This window comes from Meleagris gallopavo, chromosome 1 (genome assembly GCF_905368555.1).
Source record: "Meleagris gallopavo chromosome 1, MGAL_WU_HG_1.1, whole genome shotgun sequence".
NCBI classification, from domain to species: Eukaryota; Metazoa; Chordata; class Aves; order Galliformes; family Phasianidae; genus Meleagris; species Meleagris gallopavo.
In genome coordinates this window covers 704,758-723,241 of record NC_139404.1, presented here as the reverse complement: position 1 = coordinate 723,241, position 18,484 = coordinate 704,758, and the positions used below count along the sequence as shown (strand labels likewise).

The 18,484-nt window shown below is 60.6% G+C and overlaps 1 protein-coding gene across 1 annotated transcript in view; it reads left to right on the top strand.

Annotated features, from left to right (window-relative positions):
- Window positions 1-18,484, top strand: part of SND1 (staphylococcal nuclease and tudor domain containing 1) — an 83,599-nt gene that overhangs the window by 17,409 nt on the left and 47,706 nt on the right. Inside the window, exons 5-9 of the mRNA XM_085216802.1 lie at window positions 919-1,079; window positions 1,236-1,327; window positions 3,582-3,740; window positions 6,725-6,831; window positions 7,123-7,213. Of these exons, the coding sequence (XP_085072928.1) occupies window positions 919-1,079; window positions 1,236-1,327; window positions 3,582-3,740; window positions 6,725-6,831; window positions 7,123-7,213 (610 nt within the window). The remainder of the gene's footprint in view (window positions 1-918; window positions 1,080-1,235; window positions 1,328-3,581; window positions 3,741-6,724; window positions 6,832-7,122; window positions 7,214-18,484) is intronic.

Here is an 18,484-nt window from a genome sequence, read left to right as displayed (position 1 = left end):
AACCATTCTGGAGTTCTGCGATCCAGAAGCTCCCTCCCAACCCCCCAACCATTCCCCAGCTCTCTGGTCACTCTACACCATCCCACAGCGATAGCAGTGCTCGGGTGCTCCATCCCCACCCCCCATTGCTCCGTGCTGGGGGTGCAGGGCATGCCAACCCCCCCTGGGTCCCCGTAACACCAGCACTGTGAAGCATCCCCAAGGAACTCAGCATCCTGCAATTAAACATTGCCTGTAGCAACCTGCTGCGTTTGCTCTCCTAATTGCAAGGACGTGTTAATTACCAGCAGCTCCAGGAGAGCTCGGTGCAGGCAGGGGAGGCTGCGGGCTGCCTGGAGGTGCTGGCTGAGCCCCACGTGTGCTGCTTGCTCCCTACGTATTTAACACCAGGCACGTCTGGAGCCACTCAGTGTTCCTCAGCTTGCAGCTTTGCCCTCTTCAGCCGAGCTGAAGAAATCTGCAAGCAAAAATATCCCGAGGTTTTGTTTAATGGAGCGTAACAGCGCTTGGCAGCGCTCCGCTTCACCGCAGCCTTGCTCCCCGGGCTGCCGGCTGCTGCCTCCTGGCTCCCAGACCTCACCACGCTCCCAGGCAGCCCTGAGCAGCATCCTTGGCTGGGATCCCTGCTGCCAACCCGCTGCTGCCCTGCTGTCACCTTCCCTTCGCTCCCTGCTGTCCCCTTCCCATCCGCAGCTGCCGTGCAGAGGGCGGCGGTGCTCGTGGAGGTGGTTTTTTGGTTGCTGGAGATTCACCCTGCGTGCCCGCTGGGCTCCGATGCGTGGCACCTTGCTGCTGCCAGCATCACCCATCCCTCACCTGGAGGTCTGGTTGCTGCAGCATCCGAAAAAAGCACCTGAGCGACGGATGCTCCGGCAGCGTCCTGCTTGCCGCTGAGCCGCTCTGTCCGCTTCCCTGCAGCTCCGAGCAGAGCCGGCTGGCAGAGCTGGAGGAGCAAGCCAAGAGTGCCAAGAAAGGGATGTGGAGCGAAGGCACGGGCTCACACACCATCCGTGACCTCAAATACACCATCGAGAACCCACGTCACTTTGTGGATTCCATGCACCAGAAGCCGGTCAACGGTGGGTGAGCCGGAGGGCAGCGCGGTGCTGCGTGTCGGCAAACCCGCGGGTTGTACGCATGCTGCTGGGTTTGCCCTTCTCGGAACCAGGGGGGTGGGCCTGGCTCTGCACCCCCTCACCGTGGCACCAGGATGGACCTGTGCTCTCACTCTGCAGCCATCATTGAGCACGTGCGGGATGGCAGCGTGGTCAGAGCCCTCCTGCTCCCGGATTACTACCTGGTCACAGTCATGCTCTCGGGGATCAAGGTGAGGTTTGGCTGTGTGTTGGGGGAGGGGGGGTATCCGGGGTCTGGGGTGCCTCGTACAGGTCCCTAAGGTCTGGGGTGCCCCGTGGAATGGGTTTCCTTCCTCCCATCTCTGTGCTTCTGGGTCTGGTGCGAGGGGATGTCACTGCGGGTGGTTTGGGGTTGGTGGGTACCAGCGCTTTGCTGCCCAAGATCCAGGATATAACTGGACACCCACGGGTCCAGGAAACATCCCCAAAATGTGGAATGTCCCACCTGGGTCCCTGAAACGTGGGGTGCTCCAGGAGGGTTCCCAGGAACCCTGAGGTCTGGGGTGCCCCAGGAGGGTCCCGGAGATCTGGGATGCCCCACATGGGTCCATGAAATGTGAGGTGCCCCAGGGAGGGTCACCAAGATGTGGGGCAGCCTAGGATGGTCCCCCGCATGCAAGGTGCCCCATGAAGGGGTCCTTGAGGTGTGGGAATCCCCCATGAGAGCTCCTGGGGTGCCCCAGGAGGGTCCCAGAGATCTGTGGTGCTCTAATAGGGTCTCTGAGATGTGGGATGCCCCACGAGGGTCACTGCGGTCTGGGATGCCCCAGGAAGGCTTCTCAAAATGTGGGGTGTCCCATATGGGTCCCTGAGATCTGGGGTGCCCCACACGGGTCTCTGAAATGCAGGGTGTCCCAGGAGGGTCCCTGAAATGTGGGATGTCCCATAAGTGTCCGTGCAGTCCATGGTACCCCAGGAAGGGTCCCTGAGGTCTGGGGTGCCCCAGTAGGGTCACCAAGGTCCAGGAGAATCCCTGAGATCTGGGGTGCCCCACAGAGGTCCCTGAAATGTAGGGTGTCCCAGGAGGGTCCCTGAAATGTGGGGTGTCCCATAAGTGTCCGTGCAGTCCATGGTACCCCAGGAAGGGTCCCTGAGGTCTGGGGTGCCCCAGTAGGGTCACCAAGGTCCAGGAGAATCCCTGAGATCTGGGGTGCCCCACAGAGGTCCCTGAAATGTAGGGTGTCCCAGGAGGGTCCCTGAAATATGGGATGTCCCATAAGTGTCCGTGCAGTCCATGGTACCCCAGGAAGGGTCCCTGAGGTCTGGGGTGCCCCAGTAGGGTCACCAAGGTCCAGGAGAATCCCTGAGATCTGGGGTGCCCCACAGAGGTCCCTGAAATGTAGGGTGTCCCAGGAGGGTCCCTGAAATATGGGATGTCCCATAAGTGTCCGTGCAGTCCATGGTACCCCAGGAAGGGTCCCTGAGGTCTGGGGTGCCCCAGTAGGGTCACCAAGGTCCAGGAGAATCCCTGAGATCTGGGGTGCCCCACAGAGGTCCCTGAAATGTAGGGTGTCCCAGGAGGGTCCCTGAAATGTGGGGTGTCCCATAAGTGTCCGTGCAGTCCATGGTACCCCAGGAAGGGTCCCTGAGATGTGGGGTGCCCCAGTATGGTCACCAAGATGAAGGATACCCTACGTTTTGGGGTGCCCCAGGAAGCCTCCCCAAGATGTTGAGTGTCCCACATGGGTCCTTGAAATGTGGGGTGCTCCAGGAGGGCTCCCAAAATGTGGAATGCACCATGAGGGTCCCTGCAGTCCAGGGTGCCCCAGGAAGTGTCCCTGAAATGTGGGGTGCCCCACGTGGGTCCCTGAAATGTGGGATGTCCCGTGAGGGTCTGTGCAGTCCAAGGTGCCCTGCGAAGGGTCCCTGAGGTCTGGGGGTGCCCCACACAGGTCCCTGAAATGTGGGGTGTCCCCAGGAGGGTCACCAAGATGCAGGATGCCCTACGAGGGTTCCCTGAGGTCTGAGGCGTCCCAGGAGGGTCCCGGAGGTCCCAACTGCCCTACGAGGGTCCATGGCAGCTGCTGGCCCATGTGTGGGGGCTCTTGAGGGGTGGAGCATCCCTACCTGGGCTCACTTTTCCTGGGAATACGGTGGGGATTGAGACCACCAGGGTTGCCTGCGGAGATGCCGTGTCCTCCCCACAGCCCCACTGCTGCAGGGACTGCCCCCACATCTTGGCAACGGTTCCAATGTGGAGCAGGCAGCCCTTTTCCTCCCCCTTCCCATCCATTCTCAGCCTTTTTTCCTGAATGAGGACCAGACCCGACCCCTTCAGAGCCTCCCATTGCATCCCCACTGCTGGGGTTGGCTGAGCTCCTGTCCCTGTGCTGTTGTGCCACGATGGCATCCCTGCGTGGGCAACGTTCCCCACCCCCCGGCTGAGGTTTTTGGGCACCCTCCGTGCCCTTAACAGTATCCCGTCGTCCCCCCACGATATCACAGTGCCCCACATTCAAACGGGAGGCGGATGCCACGGAGGTCCCTGAGCCATTTGCAGCTGAAGCCAAATTCTTCACGGAGTCGAGGCTGCTGCAGAGGGATGTGCAGATCGTGCTGGAGAGCTGCCACAACCAGAACATCCTGGGCACCATCCTGCACCCGGCAAGTGGGGCTGGAGGGAGGGGTGTAGTGGGGTGGGATGGGGAGCTGGTAGGGCTGTTGGTCTGTCCGTGTAGTCCATGGTACCCCAGGAAGGGTCCCCGAGATGTTGGATGCCCCAGGAGGGTCACCAAGGTCCAGGAGGATCTCTGAGGAGCCCCACGGGGGTCCCTGAAATGTGGACCCCTGATGGAGATGCTGGAGGTGGTTGGGAAGGCGCAGTACCTTGGAATCCCAAAGCTGTAGATGTTGGAAGAGACCTCTAGAGATCCCCCATCCAACGACCCCAGAAAGCAGTTCCCAGAGCACCAGGATGCACCGTTGGCTCGTGGTCAATGCGTGGTCAACTGTTGGCCACCAGGACATTCAGGTCCTCCACAGGGCTTCTTTTAAGCAGCTTTTTGCAATGCACCCTGGGGTCCCATTGGCCTTCTTGGCCACCAGAACGCACTGCTGGTTCGTGGTCAACTGTTCATCAACTCTTGGTCAACCAGGACACCATTGGTCTTCTTGGTCAGCGGGACGCATTGCTGGCTCCTGGTCAACTTTTGGCCAACTGTTGGTCTGCCAGGACATTGTTGGCTTTCGTAGCCACCAGGTCACACTGCTGGCTCCTGGTCAACTGTTGGTCAACTGTTGGTCAACCAGGACACCGTTGGCTTTCATAGCCACCAGGTCACACTGCTGGATCCTGGTCAACTGTTGGTCAACCAGGACATCGTTGGCTTTCGTAGCCACCAGGTCACACTGCTGGATCCTGGTCAACTTTTGGCCAACTGTTGGTCTGCGAGGACATCGTTGGCTTTCATAGTAGCCACCAGGTCACACTGCTGGCTCCCGGTCAACTTTTGGCCAACTGTTGGTCTGCCAGGACATCGTTGGCTTTCGTAGCCACCAGGTCACACTGCTGGCTCCTGGTCAACTCTGGTCAACTGTTGGTCAACTGTTGGTCAACCAGGACATCGTTGGCTTTCATAGTAGCCACCAGGTCACACTGCTGGCTCCTGGTCAACTCTTGGTCAACTGTTGGTCAACCAGGACATCGTTGGCTTTTGTAGCCACCAGGTCACACTGCTGGCTCCTGGTCAACTCTTGGTCAACTGTTGGTCTGCCAGGACATCGTTGGCTTTTGTAGCCACCAGGTCACACTGCTGGCTCCTGGTCAACTGTTGGTCAACTGTTGGTCTGCCAGGACATCGTTGGCTTTCATAGCCACCAGGTCACACTGCTGGATCCTGGTCAACTTTTGGTCAACCAGGACATTGTTGGCTTTTGTAGCCACCAGGACACACTGCTGGCTCTTGGTCAACTCTTGGTCAACTGTTGGTCTGCCAGGACACCGTTGGCTTTTGTAGCCACCAGGTCACACTGCTGGCTCCTGGTCAACTGTTCATCAACTCATGGTCAGCCAGGACATCGTTGGCTTTTGTAGCCACCAGGTCACACTGCTGGATCTTGGTCAACTCTTGGTCAACTGTTGGTCTGCCAGGACATCGTTGGATTTTGTAGCCACCAGGTCACACTGCTGGCTCCTGGTCAACTGTTGGTCAACTGTTGGTCAACCAGGACACCGTTGGCTTTCATAGTAGCCACCAGGTCACACTGCTGGCTCCTGGTCAACTTTTGGCCAACTGTTGGTCAACCAGGACATCGTTGGCTTTTGTAGCCACCAGGTCACACTGCTGGATCCTGGTCAACTTTTGGCCAACTGTTGGTCTGCCAGGACACCGTTGGCTTTTGTAGCCTCCAGGGCAGACTTATGGCTCATGGCCAACTTTTGGCCAACTGTTGGTCAACCAGGACACCGTTGGCTTTCATAGTAGCCACCAGGTCACACTGCTGGCTCCTGGTCAACCGTTGCTCAACTGTTGGTCAACCAGGACACCATTGGCCTTCATATCCACCAGAGCACTCTGCTGGTTCATGGCCAACTGTTGGACTACCAGGACACTGTTGCCCTTCTTGGTCTCCAGGTCACACTGCTGGCTCCTGGTCAACTTTTGGCCAACTGTTGGTCTGCCAGGACGCCGTTGGCATTCGTTGCCACCAGGGCAGACTTATGGCTCATGGCCATCTGTTGGTCAACCAGGACACTGTTGCCCTTCTTGGTCTCCAGGTCACACTGTTGGCTCCTGGTCAACTTTTGGCCAACTGTTGGTCAACCAGGATGCCATTAGCTTCTTGGCCACCAAGGCACACTACTGGTTCATGGCCAACTGTTGGCCATCTGTTGGTCCACCAGGACACTGTTGGCCTTCAGAGCCACCAGGGCACACTGCTGGTTCGTGGCCAACTGTTGGTCCACCAGGATACCATTGGCCTTCTTGGTCTCCAGGTCACAGTGCTGGCTCCTGGTCAACTTTTGGCCAACTGTTGGTCTGCCAGGACACTCTTGGCCTTCATAGCCACCGGAGCACAGTGCTGGCTCCTGATCAACTGTTGGTCCACCAGGACACCATTGGCCTCCTTGGTCTCCAGGTCACACTGCTGGCTCCTGGTCAACTTTTGGCCAACTGTTGGTCTGCCAGGACACCGTTGGCATTCGTAGCCGCCAGGGCAGACTTATGGCTCATGGCCATCTGTTGGTCAACTGTTGGCCAACCATTGGTCAAGCAGGACACCATTAGCTTCTTGGCCACCAGGTCACTCTGCTGGCTCCTGGTCAACTGTTGGTCTTCTGTTGGTCAACCAGGACACCGTTGTCCTTCTCGGCCACCAGGTCACACCGCTGGCTCCTGGTCAACTTTTGGTCAGCTGTTGGACACCATTGGCCTTCTTGGCATCCAGGGCCATCTGTTGGCCAGCTGTTGGCTCTCTCACTCTTAGCCTGGAGTGATCCTGGTGCAGCCCGTGAGCTGCGATGATGGCCGTGGGACCGCAGGGTCCCACTCAGGAGCCCCCGTGGTCCTTTTGGGGTGAACTCTGCGGGCTGCATTGGGGCTGTTTGGGGACACGGAAGGGACTGAGCCATGCGCTCACCTCTGCAGAATGGCAACATCACCGAGCTGCTGCTGCGGGAAGGCTTTGCCCGCTGCGTGGATTGGTCCATTGCTGTCTACACCCGTGGGGCTGAGAAGCTGCGTGCGGCTGAGAGGTGAGCGGGGGGAGGGGGATTTAAGGTGGGGGAATCCAGGGGAGGGGGGACGGAGGGGGCACTGAACCCATCCCTGCACTGGGGGTGAACCCAGTGCTGCTGCGCTCAGAGCAATGGGGGAGTGGGAGGTGGGCAAGGGAGTGAGGGGAGGAAGAGGAGCAAGGGGAGGAAGGAGGGGGGTGAGAAGGGAGCAAAAAGGGGAGAAAGGGGGCAGGGAGGAAAGGGAAAAACTTTTGTAGCATCGCTGAGGTCTGAGGTCTCCGTGGGTGAATTTTTTTCCCCTTCTTTCAGGTTCGCCAAGGAACGAAAGCTGAGGATCTGGAGGGACTACGTGGCCCCGACCGCCAACCTGGACCAGAAGGACAAGCAGTTTGTAGCCAAGGTGAGGGGGGTGGGGGGGAGGAGGTTGCATCTGTCCCTGCAAAGCAGCACTGCTGCAGGGTGGTATTATGGGATGCATCTGTCCCTGCAGCGCTGCGTTGCTGCAGGGTGGTATTATGGGATGCATCTGTCCCTGCAGAGCAGCGTTGCTGCAGGGTGGTATTATGGGATGCATCTGTCCCTGCAGAGCAGTGTTGCTGCAGGGTGGTATTATAGGATGCGTGCAGCAGGGTGCTGCTGCTCTCCGCTAGGTGGCGCTGCTGCACCGCTGAGCTGCGTGCCTGGAAATGAGCCGAACTGCAGCGGGTTGTGGGGGGCGATCCCAGTTTGTACTGGGATGGAGGTGGGGGTGATCCCAGTTAGTACTGGGATGCTCCCAGTTTGTACTGGGATGGAGGTGGGGATGATCCCAGTTTGTACTGGGCTGGAGGTGGGGGTGATCCCAGTTTGTACTGGGCTGGAGGTGGGGATGCTCCCAGTTTGTACTGGGCTGGAGGTGGGGATGCTCCCAGTTTGTACTGGGCTGGAGGTGGAGGTGATTCCAGTTTGTACTGGGCTGGAGGTGGGGGTGATCCCAGTTTGTACTGGGATGCTCCCAGTTTGTACTGGGCTGGAGGTGGGGGTGATCCCAGTTTGTACTGGGATGGAGGTGGGGGTGATCCCAGTTTGTACTGGGATGGAGGTGGGGGTGATCCCAGTTTGTACTGGGATGGACGTGAGGGTGATCCCAGTTTGTACTGGGATGGAGGTGGGAGTGATCCCAGTTTGTGCTGGGATGGAGGTGGGGGTGATCCCAGTTTGTACTGGGATGCTCCCAGTTTGTACTGGGATGGAGGTGGGAGTGATCCCAGTTTGTACTGGGATGCTCCCAGTTTGTACTGGGCTGGAGGTGGGGGTGATTCCCAGTTTGTACTGGGCTGCTCCCAGTTTGTACTGGGATGGACGTGCGAATGCTCCCAGTTTGTACTGGGCTGGAGGTGGGGATGCTCCCAGTATGAACTGGGATGGACGTGGGGGTGATTCCAGTTTGTACTTGGATGGACGTGGGGGTGATTCCCAGTTTGTACTGGGATGGAAGTGGGGATGCTCCCAGTTGGTTCTGGGATGCTCCCAGTTTGTACTGGGCTGCTCCCAGTTCATACTGGACTGGATGTGGGGATGCTCCCAGTTTGTACTGGGCTGCTCCCAGTTCGTACTGGGCTGCACGTGGGGATGCTTCCAGTTTGTACTGGGCTGCTCCCAGTTCATACTGGGCTACACGTATGGATACTCCCAGTTGGTACTGGGCTGCAGGTGGGGATGCTCCCAGTTTGTACTGGGCTGCTCCCAGTTCATATTGGGCTGCAGGTGGGGATGCTCCCAGTATGAACTGGGCTGCAGGTGGGGATGCTCCCAGTATGAACTGGGCTGTTCCCAGTTGGTACTGGGCTGAGGGGGTTTGGGGTGGTTTTGGGTTTTTTTTGGGTGATTTTGGGTTTTTTTTCGGGTGGTTTTGGGGTTTTTTGGGGTCAGTTTTGGGTTTTTTGGGTGGTTTTGGGTTTTTTTTTGGGTGATTTTGGGGTTTTTTGGGGTCAGTTTTGGGTTTTTTTTGGGTGGTTTTGGGTTTTTTTTGGGTGATTTTGGGGTTTTTTGGGGTCAGTTTTGGGTTTTTTTGGGTGGTTTTGGGTTTTTTTTGGGTGATTTTGGGGTTTTTTGGGGTCAGTTCGGGGTTTTTTGGGGTGGTTTTGGGGTTTTTTTTGGGTGATTTTGGGTTTTTTTCGGGTGGTTTTGGTTTTTTTTGGGGTGGTTTTGGGGCGTTTTTGAGTGGTTTTGGGTTTTTTTTGGGTGATTTTGGGTTTTTTTCGGGTGGTTTTGGGGTATTTTTGAGTGGTTTTATTCCAGCCCCCCCAAATCACATCCTACCCCCCCCAGGTTGCCTCCAGCCCCCCAAGTCACATCCTGCCCCCCAGCTCACATCCTGCCCCCCAAGTTGGCTCCAGCCCCCCCAAGCCCCCCAAGTCACATCCTATCCCTCTGATCATATCCAGCCCCCCAGTTTTATTCCAGCCCCCCAAATCACACCCTCCCCCCCCCCCCAGGTTGTCTCCTGCCCCCCAGGTCACATCCAGCCCCCCAGGTTGCCTCCAGCCCCCCAAGTTACATCCTTCCCCCCAGGTTGGCTCCAGCCCCCCCCAGCTCTTATCCTACACCCTCAGGTTAACTCCGGTCCCCCCAAATCCCCCCCCAAGTCACATCCTACCCCATAGCTCATATCCAGCCCCCCAGTTTCATTCCAGCCCCCCCAGCTCACATCCTACCCCCCCAGGTTACCTCCAGACCCCTAAGTCACGTCCTGCCCCCCAGGTTACATCCTTCCCCCCCCAGGTTGGCTCCAGCCCCCCCAGGTTACATACAGCCCCCCAGGTTGCATCCAGCCCCCCAGGTTGGTTCCAGCCCCCCCAGATCACATCCTACCCCCCCCAGGTTGCCTCCAGACCCCCAGGTTACATCCTGCCCCCCAGGCCAGGTTGGCTTCAGCCCCCCCAGCTCACATCCTGCCCCCCAGATTGGCTCCAGCCCCCCCAAGACACATCCTACTCCGCCCCCCCAGCTCATATCCAGCCCCCAGTTTCATTCCAGCCCCCCCAGCTCACATCCTACCCCCCCAAGTTACCTCCAGACCCCTAAGTCACGTCCTGCCCCCCAGGTTACATCCTTCCCCCCCCAGGTTGGCTCCAGCCCCCCCAAGACACATCCTTCCCCCCCCCCAGGTTACATCCAGCCCCCCAGGATGCATCCAGCCCCCCAGGTTGGTTCCAGCCCCCCCAGATCACATCCTCCCCCCCCCCCACGTTGCCTCCAGACCCCCAAGTCACATCCTGCCCCCCAGGCCAGGTTGGCTTCAGCCCCCCAGCTCACATCCTGCCCCCCAGGTTGGCTCCAGCCCCCCCCAGCTCTTATCCTACACCCTCAGGTTAACTCCAGTCCCCCCAAATCCCCCCCCAAGTCACATCCTACCCCATAGCTCATATCCAGCCCCCCAGTTTCATTCCAGCCCCCCCAGCTCACATCCTACCCCCCCAGGTTACCTCCAGACCCCTAAGTCACGTCCTGCCCCCCAGGTTACATCCTTCCCCCCCCAGGTTGGTTCCAGCCCCCCCAAGTCACATCCTACCCCCCCCCCCCCCCCCCCAGGTTGCATCCAGCCCCCCAGGTTGGTTCCAGCCCCCCCAAATCACATCCTCCCTCCCCCCCAGGTTGCCTCCAGACCCCCAAGTCACATCCTGCCCCCCAGGTTGCCTCCAGCCCCCCCAAGTCACATCCTACCCCCCCAGGTTACCTCCAGACCCCTAAGTCACGTCCTGCCCCCCAGGTTACATCCTTCCCCCCCCAGGTTGGTTCCAGCCCCCCCAAGACATGTCCTTCCCCCCCCCCCAGCTCATATCCAGCCCCCCAGGTTGGTTCCAGCACCCCTAAATCACATCCTACCCCCCCCCCCCCAGGTTGCCTCCAGCCCCCCAAGTCACATCCCACCCCCCAGGCCAGGTTGGCTTCAGCCCCCCCAGCTCACATCCAGCCCCCCAGGTTGGCTCCAGCTCTCCCAAGCCCCCCCCCCCCAAGTCACATCCAGCCCCCCAGGTTGGTTCCAGCCCCTCTAAATCACATCCAGCCCCCCAGGTTGGCTCAGCTCCTCCCCCCTATGTTGCATCCTTCTTCCCCCCCCCCCCACATCAGTTCCTGCCCCTCCAGGATTGCTTTGGGGGGTGGGGGGGGGAGGGATGGTTTGGGTGAGCTGGTTGATGTGAGGGGAGGGGGAGGGGGGGGGGAGGAGAAGAGGTGGGGATGGAGATGTGAGGAGGCAGCAAACTGCGCCCGCTTCCCTGCGTCAGCACCCAGGAATTGGGGCACGACGCCTCCAGCCGCGTGCGTTGCATTGCGTTGCATTGCAGGGGCTCTGCTCCCCCCTGGGGGGTCCCTGTGTGCCCCCAGGTGGGGGATAGGAGGGGGGGGCACGACACTTTGCATTGCATTGCATTGCATTGCAGGGCTCAGCTCCCCCCTGGGGGGTCCCCAAATACCCCCAGGTGGGGGGAGGGTGGGTAGGGAATTGGGGGGGGGACACCTTGCCTTGCCTTGCATTGCATTGCAGGGCTCTGCTCCCCCCTGGGGGGTCCCTATGTGCCCCCAGGTGGGGGGGGGGGGTGGGATGGGTAGGGAATTGGGGAGGGGACACCTTGCCTTGCATTGCAGGGGCTCAGATCCCCCCCTGGGGGGGTCCCTACGTGCCCCTAGGTGGGGGGTAGGAGGGGCTTGGGGGGGGGAGGGGGGGGCACGACACTTTGCATTGCATTGCATTGCATTGCAGGGCTCAGCTCCCCCCTGGGGGTCCCCAAATACCCCCAGGTGGGGGGGGTGGGTAGGGAATTGGGGGGGGGACACCTTGCCTTGCATTGCATTGCATTGCATTGCATTGCAGGACTCAGCTCCCCCCTGGGGGGATCCCTATGTGCCCCCAGTTGGGGGGGGGGGGTGGGTAGGGAATTGGGGGGGGGGACACCTTGCCTTGCCTTGCATTGCATTGCATTGCAGGGGCTCAGCTCCCCCCTGGGGGGGGTCCCCATGTGCCCCCAGGTGGAGGGGAGGGTGGGTAGGGAATTGGGGGGGGGACACTTTTCCTTGCATTGCATTGCATTGCAGGCTCAGCTCCCCCCTGGGGGGTCCCTATGTGCCCCCAGGTGGGGGGGGGGTGGGTAGAGAATTGGGGGGGACACCTTGCCTTGCATTGCATTGCATTGCATTGCAGGACTCAGCTCCCCCCTGGGGGGGGTCCCCACGTGCTCCCAGGCGGGGGGGTAGGGAACTGGGGGGGGGGGGAGGAGACACAACTTGCATTGCATTGCATTGCAGGGCTCTGCTCCCCCCTGGGGGGGTCCCTATGTGCCCCCAGGTGGGGGGGGGGGGGTGGGATGGGTAGGGAATTGGGGAGGGGACACCTTGCCTTGCATTGCAGGGGCTCAGATCCCCCCCTGGGGGGGTCCCTACGTGTCCCTAGGTGGGGGATAGGAGGGGCTTGGGGGGGAGGGGGGGGCACGACACTTTGCATTGCATTGCATTGCATTGCAGGGCTCAGCTCCCCCCTGGGGGGTCCCCAAATACCCCCAGGTGGGGGGGGGGGGGTTGGGAACTGGGTGGGGGGGGGGGCCTTGCATTGCATTGCATTGCATTGCAGGGGCTCTGCTCCCCCCTGGGGGGGTCCCCACGTGCCCCCAGGTGGGGGGGGGTTGGGAACTGGGTGGGGGGGGGGGCCTTGCATTGCATTGCATTGCAGGGCTCAGCTCCCCCCTGGGGGGGTCCCCAAATACCCCCAGGTGGGGGGGGGGGTGGGTAGGGAATTGGGGGGGGACACTTTTCCTTGCATTGCATTGCATTGCATTGCAGGGGCTCTGCTCCCCCCTGGGGGGGGTCCCTATGTGCACCCAGGTGGGGGATAGGAGGGGCTTGGGGGGGGAGGGGGGGGCACGACACTTTGCATTGCATTGCATTGCATTGCAGGGGCTCAGCTCCCCCCTGGGGGGTCCCTGTGTGCCCCCAAGTGGGGATAGGAGGGGCTTTGGGGGGGGGGGGCACGACTCTTTGCATTGCATTGCATTGCATTGCAGGGGCTCTGCTCTCCCCTGGGGGGGTCCCCATGTGCCCCCAGGTGGAGGAGAGGGTGGGTAGGGAATTGAGGGGGGGGGACACCTTGCCTTGCATTGCATTGCATTGCAGGGCTCAGCTCCCCCCTGGGGGGGTCCCCAAATACCCCCAGGTGGGGGGGGGGTTGGGAACTGGGTGGGGGGGGGGGCCTTGCATTGCATTGCATTGCATTGCAGGGGCTCTGCTCCCCCCTGGGGGAATCCCTATGTGCCCCCAGGTGGGGGGGGGGGGTGGGTAGGGAATTGGGGGGGGGGACACTTTGCCTTGCCTTGCATTGCATTGCAGGGGCTCAGCTCCCCCCTGGGGGGGGTTCCCATGTGCCCCCAGGTGGAGGAGAGAGTGGGTAGGGAATTGAGGGGGGGGGACACCTTGCCTTGCCTTGCATTGCATTGCATTGCAGGGGCTCAGCTCCCCCCTGGGGGGGTCCCTATGTGCCCCCAGGTGGGGGGTGGGGGGGTGGGCAGGGAATTGGGGGGGGACACCTTGCCTTGCATTGCATTGGGGGGTCCCCACGTGCCCCCAGGAGGGGTGGGGTGGGGGCTTGGGGGGGGTAGGGGGGGGTAGGGAAGCACCCTTTGCCTTTGGGACCCCGATGCTGTGGGGGGTCCCCGAGCGCCGTCCTAATGAACCGCTGCCCTAACGAGCTGCTCTCGTTAGCAGGAAGCGGCGTGGCACAGCTGGGGGAGCCGTGAATGGTCCCTCTGTTCTGTTGCAAGGGGGGGGGGGGGGGTTGGGGGGAGGCCAGGGCTGTAGGCATGCTGCCGCCCCCCCCCCACCCTCCCCTCCCTGGTCCGTTCCCCTCCTCCATCCCCATCTTCCCCCCCCCTCCCCCCCCCCCATTCCTCTTCTCTCCATCCCTGTCGCCCTGCTCCATCCCTGTCCCTGTTCCTGTCCCCCCCTTCCATCCCTGTCCCCCCCCCCTCCATCCCTGTGCCATCCCTCCCTCCCACCCATATTCCCCCCCCGTTCCATCCCTGTCCCCCGTTCCATCCCTTTCCCCCCCCTTCCATCCCTGTCCCCCCTTCCATCCCTGTCCCCCGTTCCATCCCTTTCCCCCCCCTTCCATCCCTGTCCCCCCCCTTCCATCCCTGTCCCCCCCTTCCATCCCTGTCCCCCCTTCCATCCCTGTCCCCCCCTTCCATCCCTGTTCCTCCCTTCCATCCCTGTCCCCCCCTTCCATCCCTGTCCCCCCCTTCCATCCCTGTCCCCCCTTCCATCCCTGTCCCCCCCCCACTCCATCCTTATGTCCCCTCTATCCCTGCTCCCCTTTCCATCCCTGTTCACCCCCCCCATCGCTGCCCCCTCATCCCTTTCCCCCCCCATCCATTTCTGTCCCCCCCCGCTATCCCTATCCCCTCTTTTCCCGTTTCCCTCTCCATCCCTGTCTCCTCCATCCCTCCCCCCCACCCCCACTCATCCCTGTCCCATTCCCCCATCCCTGCCCCCCCCTCCATCCCTGTCCCCTCTCTCCATCTCCATTCCTTCCATCCCTGTCCCCCCCTTCTCCTTCCCCATTTCACTCCCCCATCCCTGTTCCTACATCCCTGTTCCCCTCCATCCCAATCTCCCACTTCCCTTTCCTCCTCCATCTCTGTCCCCCCCCATCCCTGCTCCCCCTCCATCCCAATTTCCTCCATCCCCCTCCCTCCTCATCCCTCTCCCCCCATCCATCTTTGTTGGCTCCATCCCTGTCAATCCCTCCATCCCTGTCCCACTCCCCTATTCCCATCCCCCCCCATCCCTGTTCCCCCCATCCATCCCTATTGCCTCCATCCCTGTCCCCCAACTTCCCTATCCCCCACCATCCCTGTCCCCCTTTTCCATCCCTGTCCCCCCATCCCTCTCCTCCCTCCCTCCCCATTTCCTCCATTCCTGTCCCCCAACTTCCCTGTCCCCCCCATCCCTTTTCCACCCCATCCCTGTCCCTCCCATCCCTGTCCCCCCATCCCTTTTCCACCCCATCCCTGTCCCTCCCCTCCTTTTTCTACCCCATCCCTGTCCCCCCCATCCCTTTTCCACCCCATCCCTGTCCCCCCATCCCTGTCCCCCCATCCCTTTTCCACCCCATCCCTGTCCCCCCATCCCCTTTCCACCCCATCCCTGTCCCCCCATCCCTTTTCCACCCCATCCCTGTCCCCCCATCCCTGTCCCCCCATCCCTTTTCCACCCCATCCCTGTCCCTCCCCTCCTTTTTCTACCCCATCCCTGTCCCCCCCATCCCTTTTCCACCCCATCCCTGTCCCCCCATCCCTGTCCCCCCATCCCTTTTCCCCCCCATCCCTGTCCCCCCATCCCTTTTCCACCCCATCCCTGTCCCCCCATTCCTTTTCCACCCCATTCCTGTCCCCCCATCCCTTGTCCACCCCATCCCTATTCCCCCATCTCTTTTCCACCCCATCCCTGTCCCCCCATCCCCATTCCACCCCATCCCTGTCCCCCCCATCCCTTTTCCACCCCATCCCTTTTCCACCCCATCCCTGTCCCCCCATCCCCTTTCCACCCCATCCCTGTCCCCCCATCCCCATTCCACCCCATCCCTGTCCCCCCCATCCCCATTCCACCCCATCCCTGTCCCCCCATCCCTTTTCCACCCCATCCCTGTCCCCCCCTCCCTTTTCCACCCCATCCCTGTCCCCCCCATTCCTTTTCCACCCCATTCCTGTCCCCCCATCCCCATTCCACCCCATCCCTGTCCCCCCCATTCCTTTTCCACCCCATCCCTGTCCCCCCCCTCCTTTTTCCACCCCATCCCTGTCCCCCATCCCTTTTCCACTCCATCCCTGTCCCCCCATCCCCATTCCACCCCATCCCTGTCCCTCCCCTCCTTTTCCCACCCCATCCCTGTCCCCCCCATTCCTTTTCCACCCCATCCCTGTCCCCCCATCCCCATTCCACCCCATCCCTGTCCCCCCATCCCCATTCCACCCCATCCCTGTCCCTCCCATCCCCATTCCACCCCATCCCTGTCCCTCCCATCCCCATTCCACCCCATCCCTGTCCCCCCATCCCTTTTCCACCCCATCCCTATTCCCCCCCTCCCTGTCCCCCCATCCCTTTTCCACTCCATCCCTGTCCCTCCCCTCCCTGTTCCCCCCCATCCCTGTTCCCTCCATCCCTCCCCCCCCATCCCTGTCCCCTCTCATCCCTTTTCCACCCCACCCCTGTCCCCCCCCTCCATGCCCATTCCCTCCATCTCTGTCCCCCAACCTCTTTATTCCTCCTTCCCCCCCATCCCTACCCCCCCCATCCCCATCTCCCTACCCCCCCCCCCCCCAATTTCTTCCATATTGTAAAGCATTCTGTATGCATAGGGCAGACCCCCCCCCTCTCCAAACTGCCCAGCACCAAATGAACTACGAGCTCTGTGCCCCCTCCCCCCCCCTCTCCTCCCCCAGCGCCGCTCCAAAGCTCTGTGCAAAACATGGGCACTGATCCCAGGGTTACACCCCCCCCCCCCTCCCCCAACTCCCCCCTCCCTCCCTCCCCAACCCTTACAGTGCCCTGGAGCTCGAGATGCGATGACTCCACCGAGCGCTGCGCACGCCGAGCGCTGCAGGCTGTGCCCCCCCCCCCCAAAAAAAAATGACAACACAGGGCAGAGAGCAGAGCGTGGAGGCAGGGATGGCCCCGGGGGGGCTCTGTGCTGAGCATCCCCGGCGATCCGGAGTGTCTGTTTTAATCCTCATTCCTGTAATCCTCTTATCCCTTTGGCTCCGCGCCGCTGGATGCGCTCCGTGGGGCAAAAACTGGGGAGGGGGAGGGAGGGGGGGAGGGGAGGGCTGCCCTCTGCTTCTCGCTGTGTGGGGGGCAGCGGTGGGATTCGTGGATTTTGTGGCGTAAAACAAACGTCCCGTTGGTTGAGAGGGAAGTGGGCAGCGTGGCGATGTCCGTCTGTCCACCTCTTAGCTGTCCTTCCCTACGTTCATCGCTCTGTGTGTCTCTCCATCCATCCCTTCTTCCTTCCATCCATCCATCTCTGCGTTCGTCCGTCCGTGAGTCAGTCCATCCGTCCATCTGTGCTTTCCTCCATCCCTACCTTTTCCCTCCGTCCGTCCATGCACGTACCCATCTGTCTGTGCCTACGTCCATCTATCCATGACTCCATCTGTCCATCCTCTCTTCCCTCCACACACCCATCCATCCACCCATGCATCCATGTGTCCATCCCTCCATCCATCCCTCCACTCTTCTGTCTGTCCATCCATCCATTCTTTTGTCCATCTCTCCATCCCTCCATCCATCCATCCACTCTTCTGTCCATCCATCCATCCATTCATCCATCCATCCATCCACTCTTCTGTCCATCCCTCCATCCCTCCATCCCTCCATCCTTCCATCCCTCCATCCATCCCTCCATCCCTCCATCCCTCCATCCCTCCATCCCTCCATCCCTCCATCCCTCCATTCCTCCATCCCTCCATCCCTCCATCCATCCATCCATCCACTCTTCTGTCCATCCATCCAACCATCCATCCCTCCATTCCTCCATCCATCCATCCATCCATCCACTCTTCCGTCCATCCCTCCATCCATCCCTCCATCCCTCCATCCATCCATCCATCCCTCCACTCTTCTGTCTGTCCATCCATCCATCTCTCCATCCATCCATTCTTCTGTCCATCTCTCCATCCCTCCATCCATCCATCCACTCTTCTGTCCATCCATCCATCCATCCATCCATCCATCCATCCATCCATCCATCCATCCACTCTTCTGTCCATCCCTCCATCCCTCCATCCCTCCATCCCTCCATCCCTCCATCCCTCCATCCTTCCATCCCTCCATCCATTCCTCCATTCCTCCATTCCTCCATCCCTCCATCCCTCCATCCCTCCTGTCCATCCATCCATCCACTCTTCTGTCCATCCATCCAACCATCCGTCCCTCCATTCCTCCATCCATCCATCCATCCACTCTTCTGTCCATCCCTCCATCCATCCCTCCATCCCTCCATCCATCCATCCATCCATCCACTCTTCTGTCCATCCCTCCATCCCTCCATCCCTCCATCCCTCCATCCATCCATCCATCCATCCCTCCATCCATCCATCCATCCATCCATCCATCCATCCATCCATCCATCCATCCATCCCTCCATCCATCCATCCATCCATCCATCCATCCATCCATCCATCCATCCATCCATCCACTCTTCCGTCCATCTCTCCATCCCTCCATCCATCCATCCACTCTTCCGTCCGTCCATCCATCCATCCATCCATCCATCCATCCCTCCATCCATCCATCCCTCCATCCCTCCATCCATCCATCCATCCACTCTTCTGTCCATTCCTCCATCCATCCCTCCATCCCTCCATCCATCCATCCATCCATCCATCCATGTGTCCACTCTACGTCCGTCTGTCTATGATTCCCTCCATCCATCCATCCATCCATCCATCCATCTGTCCATCCCTACACCTCTCCATCCCTCCATCCATTCCTCCATCCCTCCCTCCATCCCTCCATCCATTCCTCCATCCACGTGTCCACTCTACGTCCATCTGTCCATGATTCCCTCCCTTCATCCACCCATGTATCCATCTCTACATCCATCTGTCCATGATTCCTTCCATCCAGCCGTCCACCCAACCAT